Source organism: Ambystoma mexicanum, chromosome 9 (genome assembly GCF_040938575.1).
Source record: "Ambystoma mexicanum isolate Mex_15411 chromosome 9, UKY_AmexF1_1, whole genome shotgun sequence".
Lineage (NCBI taxonomy): Eukaryota > Metazoa > Chordata > Amphibia > Caudata > Ambystomatidae > Ambystoma > Ambystoma mexicanum.
Window position 1 is genome coordinate 1,533,212,283 of NC_090931.1, and position 22,011 is coordinate 1,533,234,293.

The 22,011-nt window shown below is 46.7% G+C and overlaps 1 protein-coding gene across 3 annotated transcripts in view; it reads right to left on the reverse strand.

Moving 5' to 3' along the window:
* LOC138489454 (zinc finger protein 1-like) overlaps positions 1 to 22,011 on the reverse strand; it is a 220,965-nt gene that overhangs the window by 122,378 nt on the left and 76,576 nt on the right. For all 3 annotated transcript variants that reach the window (XM_069617175.1, XM_069617174.1, XM_069617176.1), the window contains exon 4: positions 14,440 to 14,514. In XM_069617175.1, coding sequence (XP_069473276.1) covers positions 14,440 to 14,514 — 75 coding nt within the window. The remainder of the gene's footprint in view (positions 1 to 14,439; positions 14,515 to 22,011) is intronic.

Here is a 22,011-nt window from a genome sequence, read left to right on the forward strand (position 1 = left end):
CCGGTAGAGGGAAGGCGACAACCAAATGTTGTCGCAAGTGAACCAGGCAGAGTAAAGCCAAAACCTGGGGCAAAGGCCAAAATTGTGGTTAGAAAGACTTTTTTTTATGAAAGTGTGAACATTGCAAGACAAGGGAAAAGGGAAGTGTCTCCGTTGTTTTCTAGGATCCGAACCCGCCGAGGGAGATCCAGGAGTGGAAATTTACCACCCCAAGTCTGATGAAAAAGGAACTGTCTTGTTAATTTGTTGAATAAATCTGAAAGGTCAGCGCCCAGAAGCGGGGGACCCAGTGGTCAAGCCATCACCCAAAGTGTTCGTAGAACAGAATTTTGTGTTTGTTTGTTGAGAGTATCAGGCACCGAAGGCAAGCGACTTTTCATTATAAAGAGACATAACCATCAAAGAACCTGATAGCTGATACAGAACTGTTAGCTCGTGCTGGGAAGGCTTGTGCGTGTCCTGTGCTCCATAGTCCCACCTCATCCCGTGCTAAAAAATCCACAAAGGCAGACTTAAGGCAATCACATCCCGACTTATGATTTGAGAACACTTCTTTATTTATTTTGATGCCCTAACCCACACTCTTTCTGTAATTAGTTGTAAAGATTTGGCAATAGGTTCTTCTTAGAATAAGCCCTTTTTATTTAGACACACCACCACTAGGACCGCCTTATTTTTCATTTGATGTTTGACGCTTGCTCGCATCTTAGATTTAGCTTAGGCATTTTTCCACCCTGCATTCATTGTTCAATTAGCATCTTTGAACTGTGATCACTTGCGTCTGTCTTTACTGTTGCCACCACAAATTCCTTACAGTGCATGTATGGAAACAATGTTTTAGCCGAAGGGGGGGGGCCTCTTCGTCACCTGCACGGTCTGCACACTACAGGCTCCAAACATCAACACTTTACAGTCAGTAATGTTGCTTAGCACATTGGTTCTGCACATCATGTTGCAGTTACAGTGACATGAATAAGTAAATACAATGTAAATCGGTGGTATTAAATTGCAAATTGCGATGCGAGACTGACTTGATACCAGTATTAATGTATAACAAAAGACCAGGAGAATGACTCCTTTCTCCTGGCGGCTGATTCTCAGCACAAGTCTCTTCAACATGATATCTTCAAATAGTCTCTTGCTATTCCTTGTAACAGCTCCTTCGGCTCTTCAATGGGTCTTCCCAGGGCCTTATGCATTTGTTTCCACTATTTCTCTAAACACGTTTCCTCTTCTGTGGGTGTGTAGACAAAGTTTCTGTCTTACTCTTATTCCTCTCACAGTCTTGCCACTCAGAGGAGCAAGTATCATGTACTCCTAAGTATTACTTATATTTTGCCAATCACTAGGATGAGGATACTGTTTCCCCCCCCAAGTGATCTTCACTCTTTATTCATGTTTGCCAATCACTGGGACGAGGATGCAGCGTCCCTAAGTGATCTTCACTCCTTATATACTTTTGCCAATCACTGGGACGAGGATTCAGTGTCCCTGAGTGATATTCACTCTTATGCTTTGCTACCTGGGTCTCCTGCTCTCCGCAGTACCTGTATTGAAGGGGTTCTGCATCACCAGTCGGGGTCTCTCTCTCCTCTCCCCCCCCACCCACCCACAGAATAACACCAGATCCGTGTACCGGACATGTCCCAATACTATGGTCAGGCGAGGGCAGTCAATTATCGACAATCATTCACACCTGACTTCCATTAAACTTCATCACTTAGATAAAAGGCGGAGCACGAGAGTACACTATAAGCGAGGCAAAGCACACAAGGAAACATCACTTTCAAGATGGCAGCTGAGCAAGTGAGGAAAGGTGCAAAACCGAAGGGAATCGCAAAGCGGGAAATTCCCTTGACCTTTTAGACATGGAACCGTTACTTTCCAGAAACATTTAGAGAAAGCGTAAGACCAGGAAACCAGGCTGAAGAATCCTGCATTGTGTGTCGGAGATACTGGGGCCCTCCCGCATCAATCAAGGCAGGGAGAATCACCAGCCACTGTGGTACTGTTGTTGGCTCCAAGAACAAAGCTGCTTTAGTGAAAGCAACGCAGACGGTGAGTTGGGGAGACAGCTACAAGACCGATCTGTGTTGAAGCCAAGGTTGCAAGCAGAAACATTGCATACCAAGCGCTGGAACAAACATTGTTAAAATGTGTGTGATAAGAGACGCGAGTGAAATTAAACTGCTGATGAGTGATTGAACTTTAAAGCAAGCACAAATACCTTTGACAGAGTGGTCCGGCACCGCATGCTTGCTCAATTGAACGTCTCTGTAAGGTATCCAGCTGAGAAGTAATAATAGTAGATCAATTTGGTCCAAGCCCAGAGGAGGAAGACCAATTGAAGAGAACAAATAAATGTAAATCGAAGTGGTCCAGCAACAGGTCACGCAAAATCCTGCGCAGTCGAAAATCTTCGATGTTGATGAAATAGAGAAAGTTTGGAAAAGTATGCGATTTTGGTCTGAGCCTGGCACACGGAGACCAATTGAAGGTTTCCTGTTAAAGTGGGTCTGAGCCTTGTGGAGGGGGGCCTGGGGTGAACAGAAATCACCCGAGAAGTTGTATAAGTGAAAATCCTAAAAAGAAAGGAACTGTACCGTTTTGTCGTGTTGCATCAGGCCCTCTGAAATAAGAGACTTTAAATGACAAAGAGACTTTGGCACAAAAGGCCCATGATACCGAGGTTTTGAACTGCATCCTCGTGCTAGAGAAGCCAGAGACTGTGCTAAGCTCGAGTGTGCCGCCTTGTCCCGTGCTAAAACGTGGGCAAGGGAAGCCAACGGCTTGAATATCCTGACTTATCATTTCTTGAACACTTTTCTTTTTCATAATATTGTTTCCCACACTATTTGTATTTGGAAGTAAAGATTGGCAATAGGTGTATTGGTATAGTCCCTCTTATTTTGACAAGACACGACTCGGACTGCGTTACTACTATTTGATTGACGTAGCTTGCTCCCATCTTTAAATTTAGGACTAGATACACGTTTTTCAATCAAGTTCAATAAACACCCTTGAACTGCGGTCACTTGTGTCTGTCTTACTGTTGATACCATGCCTTCCTTACAACACTAAAAAAATACTATATGTTTACAAAAGAAAGAAAAACGGGAGGAACAGAAGTCATGGAAAAAATTGCCTAGCACTGTGCAAGGAGAAAAGTTAAAAAAGGAAAGCAAATTCATCACGGAAAAACATGTATAATTTAACTATCCTAAAATGTAGCTGATGGGAGTCACTCCACATAGTTAACTCTGCACAGACAATAGATCACGATGTTGCAGATAGGGTCGCTCCACAGAGTTAACCCTACACAGACAATAGATCACAATGTTGCAGATAGGGTCGCTTCACAGAGTTAACCCTGCTCAGACAATAGATCACAATGTGCCAACTATTTATCTTGCGGCTGGGGTAAATCAAGTCCGGATTAGGCTGCAAGAGCAGGGATGGGAGGGTCTGGTAGGGGAGCAATTGTGGGAGCAGGAGGACCAATGCCTGAGAAGATGATGAGCCCAGGGCTCGAGTTGGAGGCTGCCATCACCCCCCTGCACACACAGAATTTCCCCGACAGGAGCAGTCTCTTGGGCCATAAGACAGACAACCAGGTAAAAAGGCACTCACCTTAAAATTGAAAAAATGAGCCCTGTTTAAAGCCTGTTTGTGGGAGTAAAAAATATGCCATTTTTCTCAGTGCATGAGGAAGCCAAGATACCAAAGAATGTTGCACTGAACATCCAACTCAATCTTAAAAAGGGAAAATCCAACAATTGGTCCAATATACATGTACGGGAAAATCAAAACCGATACAGAGAACCTAACAGAGGAGCCACCAGCATGGCAAAGACTCAAGGAACCGATGCCATCAAAGGAAGGGATGCAAACTGGAAAGGTTGACGACAGTAACAGAACCTCAGGAACATTGTGTGAGCCAAAAAACTTGAAGCATCCAGGTATGCGTCCTTCAGATCCAGAGATGACAGGAAGTCATTCAACTGACAAAGGTCTGAGAAACGTAGTCCGCAAATGTGTCGCTGCAGATGGCGACGCTTCCTGTGGAGAACAGCATCAGATGGCGACGCCTCCTGTGAAGAACAGCAGCAGATGGCGACGCTTCCTGTGGAGAACAGCAGCAGATGGCGACGCTTCCTGTGGAGAACAGCATCAGATGGCGACGCTTCCTGTGGAGAACAGCATCAGATGGCGACGCTTCCTGTGGAGAACAGCATCAGATGGCGACGCTTCCTCTGGAGAACAGCATCAGAAGGCGACGCTTCCTGTGGAGAACAGCATCAGAAGGCGACGCTTCCTGTGGAGAACAGCATCAGAAGGCGACGCTTCCTGTGGAGAACAGCATCAGAAGGCGACGCTTCCTGTGGAGAACAGCATCAGAAGGCGACGCTTCCTGTGGAGAACAGCATCAGAAGGCGACGCTTCCTGTGGAGAACAGCATCAGAAGGTGACATGTTCTCTAAACGCAGAGGGGTCTGGGCTGTAAGAGGTTATGTGTAAAGGAGTTTACCCAGACCACAGGGGGAAAATCATTCTGAGACTCCCACCCCACCCCCTGGACACCCGACAACGTTTAACAATAAAGCATGGCAGCACAAGCTTAGCCACACCTTTCCCTTCTTTCAGGAGGGAATTCTTCACAGTGTTAGGCAGCCAACAGATAGGGGTGTTTCAGCCATTCTTACTTCCTAAAAATAGGCAAATATTCCCCAAAAATAAAACTCTGGAAACATTTGCGCTTGTGCCCCTGCCTTCACCCAGACAGCACTGTGGATCTGTTTTGGACAAGAAGTGCACTTAGTACCACGGGAAGAAACGACTATAATTATAGAAGAGATCAAATGTATCTTTTAATGTACATGAATATGTTGGTGCAAAGATGTATTTCTCACAAAAACATTTCTGTTTTACAGTTAATAAAAATATGTGCTTGCTTATAAAATACTGCCATTGGGAACAGGACTTACTTTTTTGCTCTCTAAAAAAATCATTTACTCCCAATTTTATAAAATAGGGAGTAAAATACTCCAACTTGAACATCTTATCTGGAGCACTGCTCTTGGGCATGGGAGGGACCTCACACTGCAAATAGATGGTCCTCTAAGGACGGGTGCAGAGATAGGATAAGGAAGCCCCTGACTCAGAGTCATTTGTATGTACACTCTCGGTCAAGGCCTTCCGGCATCCTTCCTTGCTCCCTCTCTTCCTCCACTCTACTGCTGGCTCTGCGGTGCAGCGTGACTCTGCCCCTCTAGGATGTTCTTACGTCAGAGGCTCGCCTCTCCGTAGGATTCTTTCACCTCCTTTCAAGGTTGTTTGTCTCTTTATTTCCACTGCATGTATTTGAAAGGGGCGTGTCGTTCCTCTTTGACTGAGTTCATGGCGAATCCAGCATTACCTGAAGCGAAAGAGGTTAAAGCAGTGTCACTATTTGGTGGATTCAAACAGAAGTAACATCAGTCTGTTCTACTCCCATATATGCACACACTGTATTCTTGACAGGGAGTTCCTTACAGGAATGGGAGTAGAGAGGAGTCATGCCCAGTGAGGTCCCACTTGCCCAGACCCCAAGCCGGCTCAACTCCCTAACCTGAAAGCAGGTGGCTTCCCCCTGGGGAGAAGGGACGAAAAGCCCAGATTTGTCACACTGCCCAGCAATGTCCTTAACCATGTGCAGGTTCATGTGTAGGGAGGGGTACATGGTCAGCAGTGCATAAACCTTCCTCATTGTAGCAACGGAGTCCGCAGACTGCCCAGCATGATCCCCAACATTCTAAAACTTAAAGGATGATCAATAGGAGACTGGGAATCCTGGGAATGAGGAAGAAACAGAGACCAGAAAATCAATTAGACAAGTAAGAACAGGCCATGAGTCTCCCTACAAAACCACCAATAGAAGGCAGACAGCAGTGGTATGAGAAGAGGAAATTACTCAGTAGAAAGAAAGAAGCCGTCAAGAAATGGAAGAGTTGAGAAAGAAACAGGGTCTGTGGAAGGCTGAGTGCAACTGGCCAAGAGTGTATTGAGGTGTCATGACTTGCAATGTTCCAGACCCATATGGGGGACTGCACAGGCGGAGCTATGTTGCTGGAGGGGTCATGGGGTCTGGAGATCATGCTGGTAAATTGGCAGAGGGCCCAAGAGAGAGTGTATCAGGGTGTCATGACTTGCAATGATCTGGACCCATATGGAGGAGTGCACAGGTGGAGCTACATTGCTGGAGAGGTTCCAGGTTCTGGAGATCATGCTGGTAAATGGGCAGAGAGCCCAAGAGAGAGTGTATCGAGGTGTCATGACTTGCAATGATCCGGACCCATATGGAGGACTGCACAGGCAGAGCTACATTGCTGGAGGGGTTCCAGGTTCTGGAGATCATTTTGGTTAAAGTTAAATCATAAGGTTCAGAGAAACTTAGTGGAAGTGCTAAAAGACTTGGGAGCTCATTTTGGATGAGCTGTAACATTAATTGAAGGCATAAAAGCATTGCATAGCGCTATAAGCCTTCCATTAACGTCATGGCTCATTTTGGAGGAGCAGAACACAACTTGCATTTGTAAAGTGCACGGTCACCCGAAGGATCATGGCGCTAGAGAGGGAGGCAGATTGGCATATCCATCACTAACAGACTTCAAAACAGGTAAGTCTTCAAGGTCCTTCTGAATGCCAAATGATTTGTCAGGTTCTTAAGTACTAGTGGGAGGCCATTCCACAATTGGGCTGCAGCCACTAAAAAAGCCCGACCTCCAATATGACATCGACGAAAGGACGGTAGGCACAGCCGACCAGCCGAGGCCATACGTAATGTCCAATTGGGAAGTTAGTGGATGAATTTAGCCCGGAGATATTCCGCCCCTAGGTTGTGCAGCGCACGATGAACCAAGAAGAGTGCCTTAAACCTAATGCGTAGAGCCACAGGTAACCAATGCAGGGAACGCAAGACTGGAGAGATTATGTGCTCGATAAGGGGATCCTCCAGCTGCACGCGCGGCCAGGTTTTGTAAGCGCTGAAGTCACTGGACAGTGCCCTTAGGTTGGGCCAGATTTAGCGAGTTACAATTATCCAAGCGGCTCAAAATCATGGCAGCTACCACCAGCGGCCAGAGATTCCGGGGTAGAAATGGAAGCACCTTTCTCAATCTCTTAAGATGAAAGTGGCCAGCCTGACAAATTGCTGATGTGTGCGTCCATGCAGAGAGTGGCAGAAATCACCACTCCCAAATTCTTCACTCTGACCACCAGAACAGGAAGAGGGCCAAAAGAAGGCGGCCAGAAGGATTTTTATTTTAATTTTTTGGATTTATAGAGCACACTACAGCCCACAGGCCTCGAGGTGCTATGAAGGAGCGTAAGAAGGCTTGATTCAGGGTTACAAGAATGCGGCCCAACAGGAATTACTTGGTACAGGTTGCTTAGTTACATATACAAAGATACAAAGATACGTAGAGGTGGTACATGTGCACTATCATACAAAGAGCCTGGTTTTGATGGCTTTCAGGAAGGCTGCATGAGAGTCAATCAACCTGATATGAGAAGGGAGGACGTTCTAAAAAGTGGCGGCCATAGTTGGGAAGCTGGTACCGCCCGCACGCACTCTGCGGGTTATAGGTACGGTGATCCTGTTGGAATATGCAGCTCTGGATGGTGTGGATGGAGTGTGTGTGGAAACCCTTTGAACTAGGTAAGGGGGAGCAAAGTCATGGAGACACTTGTGCGTCAGGGCGAGGGTTTTGAAAACAATCCTTTCCTTGACAGCAAACCAGTGGACCTGCCTCCTGACCTCAGAGATGTGGTCCCTTTTGAGATGCCAGTTGCAGCCATAAGAGCGTTGTTTTGTGCTAGTTGAAGTTTGGCAAGATTCTTACGGGAGGTCCCTACAAAGAGGGCATTACAGTAGTCCAGCCTTGACACAATTATTGCCCTAGCAATGATGAGGCAATTCTGTTGGGATAGGAAAGGTCAGGCTACATTAAGCAGTTTGGAGTGGTACGCTGAAGAGGATGCTATGGCATTAACCTGCTTATTCATAGTCAGGTTAGGTTCCAAATATACCCCCAACGTCTTAATGGCTTGGGAGACGGTGATGGGGATGGGGATGTCATCAACGGTGAAGGAGCTGTATTGCTTGTCCAATTTACCCAAGGTGGACGAGGATTCAATTAACAGACATTCAGTCTTCTCACTGTTAAGGCATAACCAGTTTTCTGCCATCCAGGATTGTATCGTTGAATAAATGGAGTTGAGAGTGTTCAGGTCAGACAGATAACCACTCGAGAGGGGGATGAGCACCTGAGTGCCATCTGCATAGTTTGTGTACGAGATGCCCAGGGCGTCCAGCATTTTGAACAGAGGCCTTGTGAAAAGGTTGTAGAGGATGGGAGCTATGCATGAACCATGTGGGACCCCACATTTGATGAGACTAGGGTTGGCACATGATGATTCAGAGAAAACCTTCATCGCTGTTTCCTGTAGGAACAAATTTATCCAGGCACAGGCCCTCTGGAAGAAGTTAGCTGCAGTGAAGAGGTGACGGCAAAGGGTCTTGTGATCCACCAGATCAAAGGGAGCGGATATGTCCAGGAGAAAAAGGAGTACAGGTTTGCCTGTGTCTCTGAGGTCGTCCATTTGATTTTTTAGGTCAGGCAGGGCCGTTTCAGTGCCATGTCGTGGCCAGAACCTGGACTGCCGTAGACCAAGAAGATGGTTATCTAAAAGGAATTTTTGGACTTGCAGGTAAGCTGCTTTGTCCAGGAATTTAAGCAAAAAGGGGACAGTGGTAATAGGCCTGTAGTTCCCTGGGACCGATGGGTCAAGGGAGGGTTTTTTCAGAAGCGGTCGGACCCACACTTGAGTTCAGTTGGGACGTGGCCAGACTGGAAGGAGGATTTAATGAAGGCAGTGATAAATGGGGCAAGGGAGGGGGCACAGTCTTTGATGACCTGAGCCGGGCAGGCGTCCCCATTACAATTAGACGCTTTGATGGATTTGAGGAAGGCAATGACTTCAAGTTCACTCATATCCTTAAATTCAAACACAGGGTATTGGTAGGAGTAGGTTACTGGGGACGTGTGACTGTTGGCCAATAGGCTGGAGAGAGCCTTTTGGTGGGCTAAGATTATAGTGTGCAAGGTGCCCAGCTTATCAAGCATGGCAGATTGAATTTTGTTGCATCAGGTCTCGTCCTTCAGGAGAGTAGGAGGCAGGGGTGAGGGTGTCTCCAACTCTCTAAAGATGGCAAAGATTTTCTTTATCCCAGATTTGGCATTTTCAATCCTGTTGTTGAATGAGGCGGCTTTAGCCTGAATGATGGCAGTTTTATACTCTTTGGAGACAGCCTTAAAGGCTGTTTCAGAGGCGTCATTAGGGTTATTTTTCCAAGTAGCAAGCACTGCCCTTTTTTTGGAACGAACTCCAGGAGCTCCTGGGTGAACCAGGCATTAGAATGCTTTTCTTTCTTAGCTTTCCTAAAGGTGAGTGGAGCAACGTTATCGACAGCTTTGGTTTATGACCCTATTGAATGCATTTGCCAGTACCTCCGGGTCATTGGGGAAAGGGGGCAAGAGGGAGGGCACCAAGAGGTAGGGGGAGATATTCTCCTTGGTGAGCTCGCACAAACTTCTGAAAAGTGCAGCAGGGAGAGGGATGGTAGACTTAGGAAGCCCTTTGGAAGTATTGAGGTTAAATTTAATGCAATGGTGGTCAGACCAAGGAATGGGAGAAATCTCACTGACCAGGAGGGAACAGTTGTGATGGGACACCCAGTCGAGCATGCGACCTTTAGTGTGGGGGGGCTTAGAGCTGGCTTGGGTAAACACTTGGGGTGGATAAAGCTTTTTGCAAGGTGGTGGCGCTAAATTGAGATCACCCAGGAGCATGACTTTGGATGAATTTCTGAGGTTATCTGATGCGTGGATTAGGGCCTCATGGAAGACAGTGGTAGGGCCAGGAGGGTGGTAGACGACATGGAAGGCAGTGGTGCAGACCTTCAATTTGAGTAAAAGGTAGTCAGAATTCTGACCAAGTTCCCCTTGGATCCTTCTGATGGCGAGAGTGTCCTTGGCGATAACAACTACTCCACCGTCCCTTTGAGCCGACCGGTCCTGCCTATATATGGTGTAGCCGCATAGGATGGCATGGGTAAGGGCGGGGCCAGAGGTCTCATTTAGCCAAGTCTCACTGAGAAACAATAGGTCAAGGTTGTGCCTGATAAGGTCTTGCACATCTAGTGCATGTGCTGGTAGGGAGCGGGAGATGACCAGGGCACACTTGAGGGGGACATACGGTGAGGGAAATAATAATAATAATAATAATAATAATAATAATGAAATAGGGTGGCAGGGGAAGGGGTACCATGCTTAAAGGGTCAGGAGAGGTGGACCTGGGCAGGAGAAGAGCATGGCTGACAACAGGTGCTGGCAGGCATAGATACATGTCCAGTAACATCACTAACACAGGGCAGTAGTGGTGGGTGAGCGGCAGGCAGAGATACAGGTCTAGTAACATCACTGACAACATATGGCAGTTGTTGTATAGGTGCAGTAGACACTTTTGAGCATGCAGAAAATAGGGAAGATATTTCAGGTGGCACACGTATAGTAGCAGGATGGGCAGTGGGTTGGTGTTTGTGCAGTCTCATAGTTCTGAGACTAGGTGCAGCGTGGCATGATGAACAGCGGGGATGCAAGAACAGTTTGAGTGAAATAGTCAAGGTCTGTACAGGCGACGCACAAGTCTGGATGCAGGCAACCTCAAGTGGCGGTGTTGCAGGACGGAGTGCTGCAGAAGCAAACGGCTGCATTGCCTTTCCATGTGTTGCATGCTGCAGCAGGGGTATTGGGGCGGGCAGGGGTGTGTTCGCGGCCAGAACAATACATATCCCAACGGCTAGCAGATCTTTGGAGTTAGAGAGGGTGCAGGAGCGACAAGCTCTTACAGCGGTACGGTGAGGGAGGTAAGGAGCCAGGGAGGTAAGTTACTGAGAGGAGGTGGGCGGGTATCCAAGTCATGCGAGACGGGCTGCTACTAAGGTACAGATACATGGTTTCGGAGGGCGTGCTGCTCGCCCCTAGGTACGCATTTCTAAGGGCCAAGTTGGGGCTAATGGTCAGAGAGCGGCCGAACATAGTGCGCGATCAGAGGCGCTCAATTCTCAGAGGTGATGGGCATGGGATAGACGATCTGAGGAGGCGAGTATCGGCATGACCCTAACCTTGGGCAGAGGGGCGGGTGCCAGCAACCGGTGACTTCGAGCAGCGTAGAGCTGCAGAGAGGGGTTCAGGCCTTTTCTCCTGGCCTTCCCTCCATGGCTTCACTTCCCGGCACACCTCCCCTCCATTTAAAAGCAGGAGGGGAGGGCCGTGTGAGGTGTGGCGACGTATCCGGGCGCTGCGGCTGTATTTTGTTGATGGTTGCCATGGAGACCACAGCGGCGGCCACCTTCTGGGTCGTAGCAGCCTTGTGGCCCATAATGGAGACGGGCAAAGTCTTCTGGCACTGCGGTGCTTGGGCAATCATTCCAGCAGCTGTATGCTGAAACAGCTGATCTCTCTCTCGCAGCGGAGCTGCAGAGAGGGATTCTGGCCTTTTCTCCTGGCCTTTCCTCCACAGCTTAAGACACCCAGAGTTAAGGGTCTTGTCTCCATTGAGTTTGAGGCAATTGTGGTTCATCCAAACTCCCACGGCAGACAGGCACTGGTGCAGGCACAATGACATATCAGCCTACTCAAGATCTAAACGAATCAGGATCTGAGTGTCATCGGCATATGAATAGCACCAGATGCCGAAGGAGCGGATGAGACACAAAGGCTAAATAGAAATTTTAAAAAGAATGGGAGACAAGGTGGAGCCCTGCGGCACCCCACACCCCAGTGAACAAGACCTTGAACGGAATGGTTAAAGTGACAGAATTTGTGTTCGGTAGGCCAAAAAAAGACGTGAACCAGGCAAGAACTTGGCCAGAGATTCCCGTCTGTGCTAGGCAGGCCTGCAGGGTAGGGTGGTCGACGGTATCAAAAGCCGCTGAGAGATAGAGTAATATCAAGGCGCCAACCACCCCAGCATCCACCAGCCTAGCCATATCATCCTGGACCGACACAAAAACACTTTCTGTCCCTTGTCTGGGTGTAAAACCTGACTGAGTGGGTCGAAAAGATCAGAAGTCTCCATAAAAGATGACAAGAGAGGAGAATTCAACGCCTCTAAGAGCTTCATAAAGAAGGATAGAGGGGAAATGGGGCGAAAGTTAGAGAGAAGTGTGGGGTCCAGCGTTGGCTTTTTTAAGAGGGGGATCACTGTGGCCACCTTAAATTCCTGTGGAATATAGCCTGTCTGGCAAGAGACATTAATGTCCGTTGTGATCTCACTCAGGAGATCCGGTGAGATGTCCTTCATAACGAGCATGGAACCACATCGAATGGAGCCACTGACTTGATTTGATGGATAGCGGCAGAGATCTCCAACTCCGAAAAGAGAGGAAGAAGAGACAACCCTCTAGATGCAGTCTGGACATTTGGGGCCAACGGTACACTCCCAGCAGTAGATGCCGCTACCGCCACAGATATGCTGGCTCGAATAGTCTCAATTTTGGTAACAAAAAATTGAGATAACGGTTCGCAGAGCTCCTGGGAAGGACTAACATTCGGCACAAGGTTAGCCGAAGATGACAAGGATTTCACAGCAATGAACAGAGCTCTGGGTTTACACAGAGATAGCTAAATTTCCTGAGTTAGATAAGATTTCTTAGCATTCAATATTGCCGTGTAGTAAGCTGCAGCACAAGTTTTGTACAGCAATCTAAGCCCAGGGTCGTAGGCTATCCATACAAATACTCCAGCATTTGCACCTGCACGCATTTTCATGAGGGCACAAATCCTGGGGATCACTATGTAGCCCACCACAAAAAGCAGCGGCACTCCACAGGAATCCATTGTAAACGTTGCGTGCCATGCGTAAGCAGCGTTTACTTCATTTGAACAGCTAAGTGGAGGGCATTTTGCACTGCAATTTTGCACTCCACTGTTAAAATGACAAAAATTTGGCAGCAGTGAGCAGTCAACATTGCAGTGCTCCCAGCTGTCAAATTATGTGCGGCAATAAAATGAGGTTGATGGTGAGGCTGGATTCTGGGTAACGTAGTGAAAGTACTAATACCTCCAAAAAATATATCATGAGACAGAGAGTCCTGGAGGGGAGTCAGGGAACTGTAGTTAATGTATTAAAATATCAAATGGCATTTTAACTTTGAGAGAGCCCGAACACTGCATTTTGGGAAAAGTAGCGAAAATACCAAAACATCCAAAAGACATTCTGTGATAAGGAGAACTTTGATAATGTATCTGAGGAAATGGGGTGAAATTCCCAAGAAGCATGAGAAGAATTCCACGACAAGGATTGCCTTTCTGGCAATACCACAAACACATTCCGTTAGGACAAATTAATCAGAACACTTTCAAAGAAAATCTACTCAGGATTTCTTTAACTCCTCTCTTCCCTCTCCATGGCTGACTGAACCTTCAGGAACTTCATGCTGGTCTATCATGGCCGACGGCCCCAACTATACCACTTACAGCACATCTGGACAAGACCTTCACACATCTGGACCACAGCGGTGGAGAGCAATACCCTGATCCCACAGAGAGCACAGAGAGCACAGAGAGCACTCAAAGCACACACTCTCTGCTAGTGATTTCCCCTCCCTACTACAAACACATTAATGACCAAAATCCTTCTTCAGTAACCCAAGACTGTTCAACATCAGGAGAAAGTGATGCCATAGTCTTAAAACAGCTTTTCACACAACACACACCTTGTGTTCCCTCCGGTGCCCTCATCATAACCCCACAATTCATCCCCAACACAGCCAATGAATGTCCACCCCAAGACATGCCATGAACCAGGTGCACGGAAACTATGCCGAGAAGAAAACCCCAGCTGCACTGACCCCAGACATGCCTTGAACCAGGTGCATGGAAACTATGCCGAGAAGAAAACCCCAGCTGCACTGACCCCAGACATGCCTTGAACCAGGTGCACGGAAACTATGCTGAGAAGAAAACCCCAGCTGCACTGACCCCAGACATGCCTTGAACCAGGTGCACGGAAACTATTCCGGAAAGAAAACCCCAGCTGCACTGACCCCTGACATGCCTTGAACCAGGTGCACGGAAACTATGCCGAGAAGAAAACCCCAGCTGCACTGACCCCAGACATGCCTTGAACCAGGTGCACGGAAACTATGCCGAGAAGAAAACCCCAGCTGCACTGACCCCAGACATGCATGAAGTCAGGAGGGTCTGCAACCTGCTTAAGGAAGATGGCTAAGGGGGAAGGGTGGGCAATGCAGCCAATCAGAAGTGCAGAGCAGAGAAAGGGGCGTTCCCCACGCAATGCAAGCTTTAGAGACATTCAGGGGCACTGGTAACTCACCCGGGTCTGGGTCCAGGCTTCTACGTCGGACTTCGGCTCCAAGATCATCAGTGAACATTGAAGCCGGAGCACCATCTTTGGTGAAACAAATGCAGTATTGAGAAAAGAAAAACAAGTACAGAAAGTTAATGACCGACAAGTTCCAGGAGGTAAACACCAAGTTTCAACCAAATGCAACATCAACCCAACACCATCCAAGCCACAGGACAGAGATTCAAAGGTTACATCTCAGTGAATTTAGAGAGGCTTCTAATATGTCGTCAGTGATGAGAAAGAGGCGCTGAGAGCGACTGCATGGGAAAGCAGCAAAGCATCAAGCATGCAAAGACACACATTCCCACAAGGCAAAAAAGTTGTCCCTTTTCTGGCATTACACAAAGAAATGGTATCACTACATATTATCCCCACCAAAGATATCGCCGTATATATGGTTGTTTGGAACGCCCATAGGCAATATTTTTGTGGGGGGATACTTTTTGGGGATTTTGAGAGCAGGGGTTGTGGAGGTGTCCCCCACTCCTTTCGAAATAATGCGGGGGTTGCACCGGTGGCCCTGCAGGTTCCATGCCTTAATATCGCCGCAAAAATATGGCAATAGTTTTGTATGGCGATATTTTTGCGGGGATATTAACACATGGAACTGAAGAAAAGACTCCCATCAACGTGTCTTTGATGGGCACAAAGGGAACCAAACGAATACAGATTAAGTGTATTGTTCATCTCTTTCCAAAATCCTGCACAATCATTTGACCCTCCCACTTGAGGAGTGGCTTGGATTAGTTTTGAAAACTCTGTCCTTTGCAAAAGCGCATTTAATGGCCAATCAAACAATAGTTGCAAGTAAGCCCTGCTCCTCCTTACTCCTAAGCCACCTACATCGAGATACTGAACCATCAATGCTGGCTACCGTGAGCATGTAGACACCATTAGGGTTAATCCCAAAGATTAGGACAACCGTGCGGCACTCGCAATCACCTAATGGGACAACCCGCAAGTTGACTATTCTTGGAAAACACTACGATATTTTTAGCAAGAAAATAAAATGATTTTCAAAAACATTGCGATTGTAACGGTGACGAGTTCAACACTTTTTAGCCCACATTGTTTCACCCTTCTCGTCTGAAAGGAGCAGTGTGAGAAACCTGTCAGTTTCTCCCTAGTTAGTCCCGGGGATCTGTCATCCCCGTGGCCAGGAAACGGCCATCGCCATTGGATCCAGTTCCTGGGGGTGGACCAGTGAGGGAGGATCACCTGGATAGGGGGTTCTTGGTGGGGTGGGAGGCCGGTGGGTAAAACGCGGTATGCCCCTTCTTTCAACACCTTTTCCCCATCCTGCCACATAGGATATTCCAAAACACTGCCCCCCCCTTTCCCAACGTGAGCACTTTCGCACAACATGAAAGACAACGGACTAACACCAGAGCTGTTTACCTGACATGTCCCAATACAAGGGTCAGGCAATTGACCAGAATCTCATACACCTGATGGCCCTTTCCCATCCCCACAGGGATAAAAAGGTGGAGCATGAGAGCACAGTACGAGCAAAGCAGACAGCACAACATGAGAGCTAACTCAGCATGGCAGTTCAAGAGGAGAAGAAAGACGGCGCAGACCGAGAGGATGACAAGGAGAGAAGCGACCTTGCCCTTTCCGACAAAGGCCTGTGTAACCTCCGCAGACGGAAACCTAAGACTGAGAACAATAGCCAGCGTGTATTGCAACAGATGTCTACGTTACACAAGACCCTCCTCCGCTGAAAACCAAGCCAGGGAGAGAGGCTGGTAACGTGGTATCAACCCTGACTCGAAGGAGAAGAGAGCCGAGCAGTTCATCACAGGCGTTGAGTCAAGGGGACAGTCAATAAGAAAACGAACTGTGTTGAACGAAAAGTAGCAAGCAGCTAAATTTGAACTTTGAAAGATTGAAAGAAATTATTGAAAAAGAGGGGGGGAAACCCGCAACAGAGGCATCCGGCACCACGTGGGTGCTCACGCAGGAAACTCTGGGCGATTACCTGATAAGAGACTACCGTAACCAGAAGGCCTTGGGAAGAGGCGAAGATAAGTCAAAGTGGTCATAGAGGGGGTCTTGTAAAATACTCTCTACCATTGAAAGTTTTTAACCGAAAGATGATTGTGAAAGAAAGGGAAATTAATCCCGCTTGGTGAATTCAGCGCGTGAACAGAGTCTTGCAAAAGTTGGCAAGAGTGCACCTGGCGGACGGATGCTCACGAGATGGGGAGATGTCTAAAGTCCCAAAGTGAACAGTCTGTAAAAGTTGGCGAGAGTGAATCCGGCAGAGGGAAGCCAACAATCAGGGGGCAAAGCCTGAAGAAACGGTTTAAAAAGACATTAAGACTCAGGAAAGTAAAAATGATTAGAAGACCAGGGGAAGTGAATGGTCCCCCTTGTCAAGTGGGTCCGAGCCCGGTCGAGGGAGATCCAGGGGTGAAAAGTCCTCACCCAAAGTACGTTGAGAAAGGAACTTTTTTTTTTTTTTTTTTGTAAAAATCAGGCCCTTGAAGGCAAGAGACTTATTTCAAAAGAGACTCAACTATCGAAGAACCTGATAGCTGGAACGGAACTGTCAGCTCGTGCTGAGAAAGTTTGAGCGTGTGCTGTGCTTCAAGGTTCCACCTCATCCCGTGCTTAAAACGTGAGGAAGGGAGACCCCTTGCAATCACATTACGACTTATTATTTGTGAACACTTTTATTGAACCCTTATCCCACACTCTTTTTGTATTTAGTTGTAAGGAATTGGCAATAGGTTTTTCTTAGTATAGGCCCTTTTATTTTGACACAACGCCACTAGGAATGAGTTATTTTCATTTGTTGGTTGACGCTTGCTCCCATCGTAGATTTAGGTTTAGAATAGTCGTTTTTCCACCCTGCATTTACAGTTTACATGTCATGCTTCTGCATCTCTGCCTCTGGGTGGCGCTGTCTTCAGACCTGCTGGGTGTTTTCTAACATCTTCAGAGAAGCCCCTAAATCATTATTTGACATTTCCTTTCCAAAATCTGTATTTCCGAAAACATGGACTTCAATTCCCATAATGCACCTTGTGGCAGTTCTCATTTCCTGGTTATTCCTATGCATCAATGTTGGAACCACAATCCCCAGAAGCCCTAGAGATCTGTGCTACTTTCACCTTCCCAGGACCAGAGAGGGAGGAGGCAGATTAACTTCAGGTGTGCTGCTCCAGGTGCTGCTAATTAGCCTGCTTCAGCACAGGGCAGGGCAGTATTTAAGCAGCTGCCTGCAGGAGCACACAGCTCTTGCATTGATTTCAGTCCTAGCCCTTTTTGCCTTGAGCCACTATATTCTGCTGTTTCCTGTTGCTGGCAGATCCCGTTCCTGTTCCAGGGCCCTGTGCTCCCTGCCTGGCAGTCCTGCTACTCTCCTCTGCCTTATACCCTGCTCCTCTGTGCTCCCTGCCTTGCAGCCTGCTACTCTCCTCGGGCCTTCTGCCCTGCTCTTCTGTTGCAGTCATTGTTCCCTGTTTGCAGTCCCTTGCTCTCTACCTCCTATTAACTGGCTCCCTGCCTACTGTTCCTTCTTTCTTTCCTTCAGTCTGTGTTTCCTGACTTTAGCCCCCAAGTTCCAGTCCTGGTTTCAGAGCTAGTTTCCTTGTATCCGGCTTCTGTCCTGCCCTTGTTATCCCACTTCAGAGCTACAGTTTCCTTGTATCTGTCTTCTGTCCTGCCCTCGTTATCCCACTTTAGAGCTACAGTTTCCCTGTTATTTGTCTTCAGTCCTGCCTTTGTTATTCCAGTCCCGATTTAGAGTTCCTGGTTACCGGTCTGCAGTTCCAGTCTCCTGTACTATTGCAAATAGATTCTATTCTACTTGCTTTTCTCCATCTGATCTTTGCTTACTTGACTGCCTATTTTTCCCCAGTTATTTATGTCACCGTTCTTGTCCTCACTTGTGCTTTGGTTATTCCTTTGTTCAGAGTTTGGCTGCTGGGGTTCCCAGCCGGCAATCTCTGCCCCTTCCCTTTTATTGTTTTGCTTGTAGTCTATAGTGAATTAAATGTAACAGTGTGTTGCGTTGTTTTCCCTCAGAGGGCATCCGCTGTAGGTTCCGGCTGGACCCAATACCGGCTTGTCTCGTGTAAGTACACTTCTTGTTTGTGCCCTAGGGTCCAGACACAGAAGCCACTCTTGCTGCCCCCTTTCATGGGCTTGCGAGGAGTGGTGCCTGTAAAAGTAATTTACACAGAGGCATTGAGCTTCCCTTATATCTGTGGGCAGTCTCTAGTCTAACCAGTGTATACACCCCTAGTGGGATTCCTCATTGCTTGCCCAGTGCATGGTTCCCATCCCTTCTTGTTCACCATTGAGATCTGTACTTTCTACCTGTTCCGTCATTCTGAATTACCTTGCCTATTCTTCATTCTTGTTTTGCTTCCTGCTGTATGCGCTTACCTGCCCCCTAACATGAGCACAGTCACCCAAAACCTACCTGGGTGCCCTGCGCAACTCCTGACATTACACCCTTGAACTGTGATCACTTGTGTCTGTCTTTACTGATGCCGCAAGTTCCTTACAGCAGCTACATTTCAGGGGGGCACCCCATACAGATGGATCAATGTATTTCTCTGAATCTCTACAGCGGTAAACAAAAAGATGACGAAAATAAATGTCCAGAAAACATAATGAAACACAAAGGTCCACATTTTCGGGATTGTTTTAACCAACATTACTGTATTAAAAATAGAAAAAAAGTCCCAAACAGGGACTAGAGAAAGAATCTGCAAAAGGTTAATCTATGAATTATTAATGGGATATAAACGAGTGGGACCCCAAAGCTTTGCAGGCACACAAACACTCCTCCCCTTTGAAGGATAGTTCCTCCTTTCACACCTGGTCCCATAACCTCTGGCTCCTCGCCTTGTCTATCCACTGCAGCAGCGGTCCTCACGCCACTCTCTCCCTGTTGCCTAAACGTACCTTTTACTACACCTGTCCAGTCCGGTCTCTTCTCCTATTCTTGTATCCATTACTAGAAGGCAGGCCAGGGTCGTAAAAGACTGCTTCCTTCTGTGTTTAGAATTTAAAAAAGTATGTATTTCTTTTATTGTACAAAATATATTATTTCATTACAAACTTCATTTTACATTTCATTTCTCCATTAGAAGAGCATTTTTTCATTTGTCTTCATCATCCCAAGGCAAAGCAAACAAACAAAAAAACACACCACCACAGAGCAAGATTTCATCGTCAAAAGGCACTGGTCACCATTTGCCAACTGGTTTTAAGTTAATTGTCCTTAAACTGCCACCTCCAAAATCTTGAACATCATTGTACAATTATGCCGTCAAGGTAATCAATCAAGGCGCATGTTGGCACTCGCTGCCACCATTCATCCATATTACCATTTAGGGGAGCACATTTTCGGAGGAAATAAGTTATTTGCGTCGCTAATGCCTCACATTCTGCACCCGTGTGTTTAAGCGACTCCACCTCTTTTTTACAATAGCAGCCTTTTGCAACATCTGTTTCCGATAGATGTTTTAGAACCAACAGTTCATTTGTTCCATACAGATTTAATCTTAGTCTTAAGAATTGGTCAATACGGTATCTAGATGGAAATTTTACCAAGTAACTCTGGAGAGTGTTGAGAGCTCTCACTTCTCCTTCTAAGTTTAGAGCTGTCACGTATTCCTGCCTTTTGTTTTGCGTGGCTATCCAGTCACTGGCTAGTATTTATTTCTTAGCTGCACATGTTTTTCTTTGGAGACATTCCATATCAATGTTTACTGCAGCTAGTTGGACTTGAATTTTGCTAGACCGGATTTGGAGTAACGCTGCATCAGGTTTGTCTTTTTGTGGAGCCAAAAGTTGGTACGGTAAAGCTGTGGGCATCTGCGTCATTTTTCTACACATCATAAACTATTTCCAGAGCACGATTGAGAATAAGGATTGAAGGCCAAGTTCCTATCTTATTAATGAGATGGGTACGCTCTGTGGGAGACGGAAAACTTTCCACCAGAATTGACCTTCCAGGGTTTCCCAAGTATCACGCTTGATGTTGAATCCGGCTTCACTGCCAAATGTTATCATTGCTGTCACTTTTTGACGATAAAACATCATGTTGTGTCTATTTGCTGTATCTGTGTGGGTGCAGTGTGAACCAGTAAAGGAAGATGTGTTTTATCGTGCCTGAGTGTGTTTGTAATGGTTATCAGTAAAGGAAGGAGATGTGTTGTGATGTGCTTGTCTCTGCATGTGAAAGCTGGTGATGTCATGTGGAGTGTTGCCTTGTGAATGTCTGAATGTTTCCCCAAGGGTTCCACACCCAACCAGTTAGAGCTCCCCAGCCTGGGTGATGGGAGCCAGTGTTATGTCCTGTCCACTAATGTATATAACTTCATGTAACTGTGACTTAAGTACTTGTAATAAACATAAGTAAGCCCAAGAAGCCTGGAAGTCACTTTTATAACACATCAGTATTGGTTTCACAGTGAATTTTCCGTAGGTCGCATGTATTTTCATTCCCTGCGAGGCTAGATTTTTCATTCTGGCTTTGAGGTCCTGGGTCCATGCCCATTCCCGTATTAATTTGTTAAACAGGATACCTAGGTATCTGATTGAGTCTACCTTTCCCAATCGGGTTCCCTCTACGCACCACTTGAACTCAGAGCCTTTCTTGCCCAGCTTTGTACCAATGGCCGTGATTTTAGATTTGGCAACATTTATTTGTAAGTTGGTTGCATGAAAGTAAATTGCCAGGTCCTTTATTAGTCTCTGGAGACCTATTTGAGTGGTGTCCATTAACACAACATCGTCGGTGTATATTGCCCATCGTATTTGCTGATTGTTTACTCTTGGTGCAAATGAGATGGTATTCTGGAAGGCTGTGTCCAAATCTGCGATGTAGAGTTTGAATAGCAGAGCTGCCAATGGGCAGCCCTGCTTTATGCCCTTCTCTGTATTGATCTTAGCAGAGCGGTCCCCATCTGTATTCAGTTGAACTTTTATAGAAGTATTTGTATGAAGTGCCTTTACTAGTTTTGCCCATAGTCTGTCTCGATTTACATTGTCGAATTCCTGGCGTAAGTCTATGAAGGACAGGAACAAAAGCAAGGGTATCGGCCGAAAATTGTTAGGATAGCTACGGTCTCCCTTTTTGTAAATAGGGACCACTATTGCTGATTGCCAAGATGGAGGGATGCTTGCTGATGCATTTATCCATTTGAACAAAATTTGGATAAAAGATGCCCACTCTTCCTTGTTCTTTTTGAGAGTGATATTGCTGAGCCCGTTGGGGCCAGCGGCTCCTGAATTTTTTTTATTTACTTATTGCCTCTATTATTTCAGATCGACTCGTTTCCACTGACCAAGTCATTCTCACTTCACCTATATTGGGCTTGACCCTCAAGCGGGGAGCTTTGAAGACCACTGAGTAGTGTTGTTCTCACTTGTCTGCACTGATAGTATTGGTCAGATGTGCCTGTTGTGAGAGAGAACCTTCATTCAAAATGGTCCAAGTATCTCTGGAGTCTTTTGCAAAAATTGATTTTAACATTTGCTCCCCTTGCTCTTGGTCGCGTAGAGTATGAAATG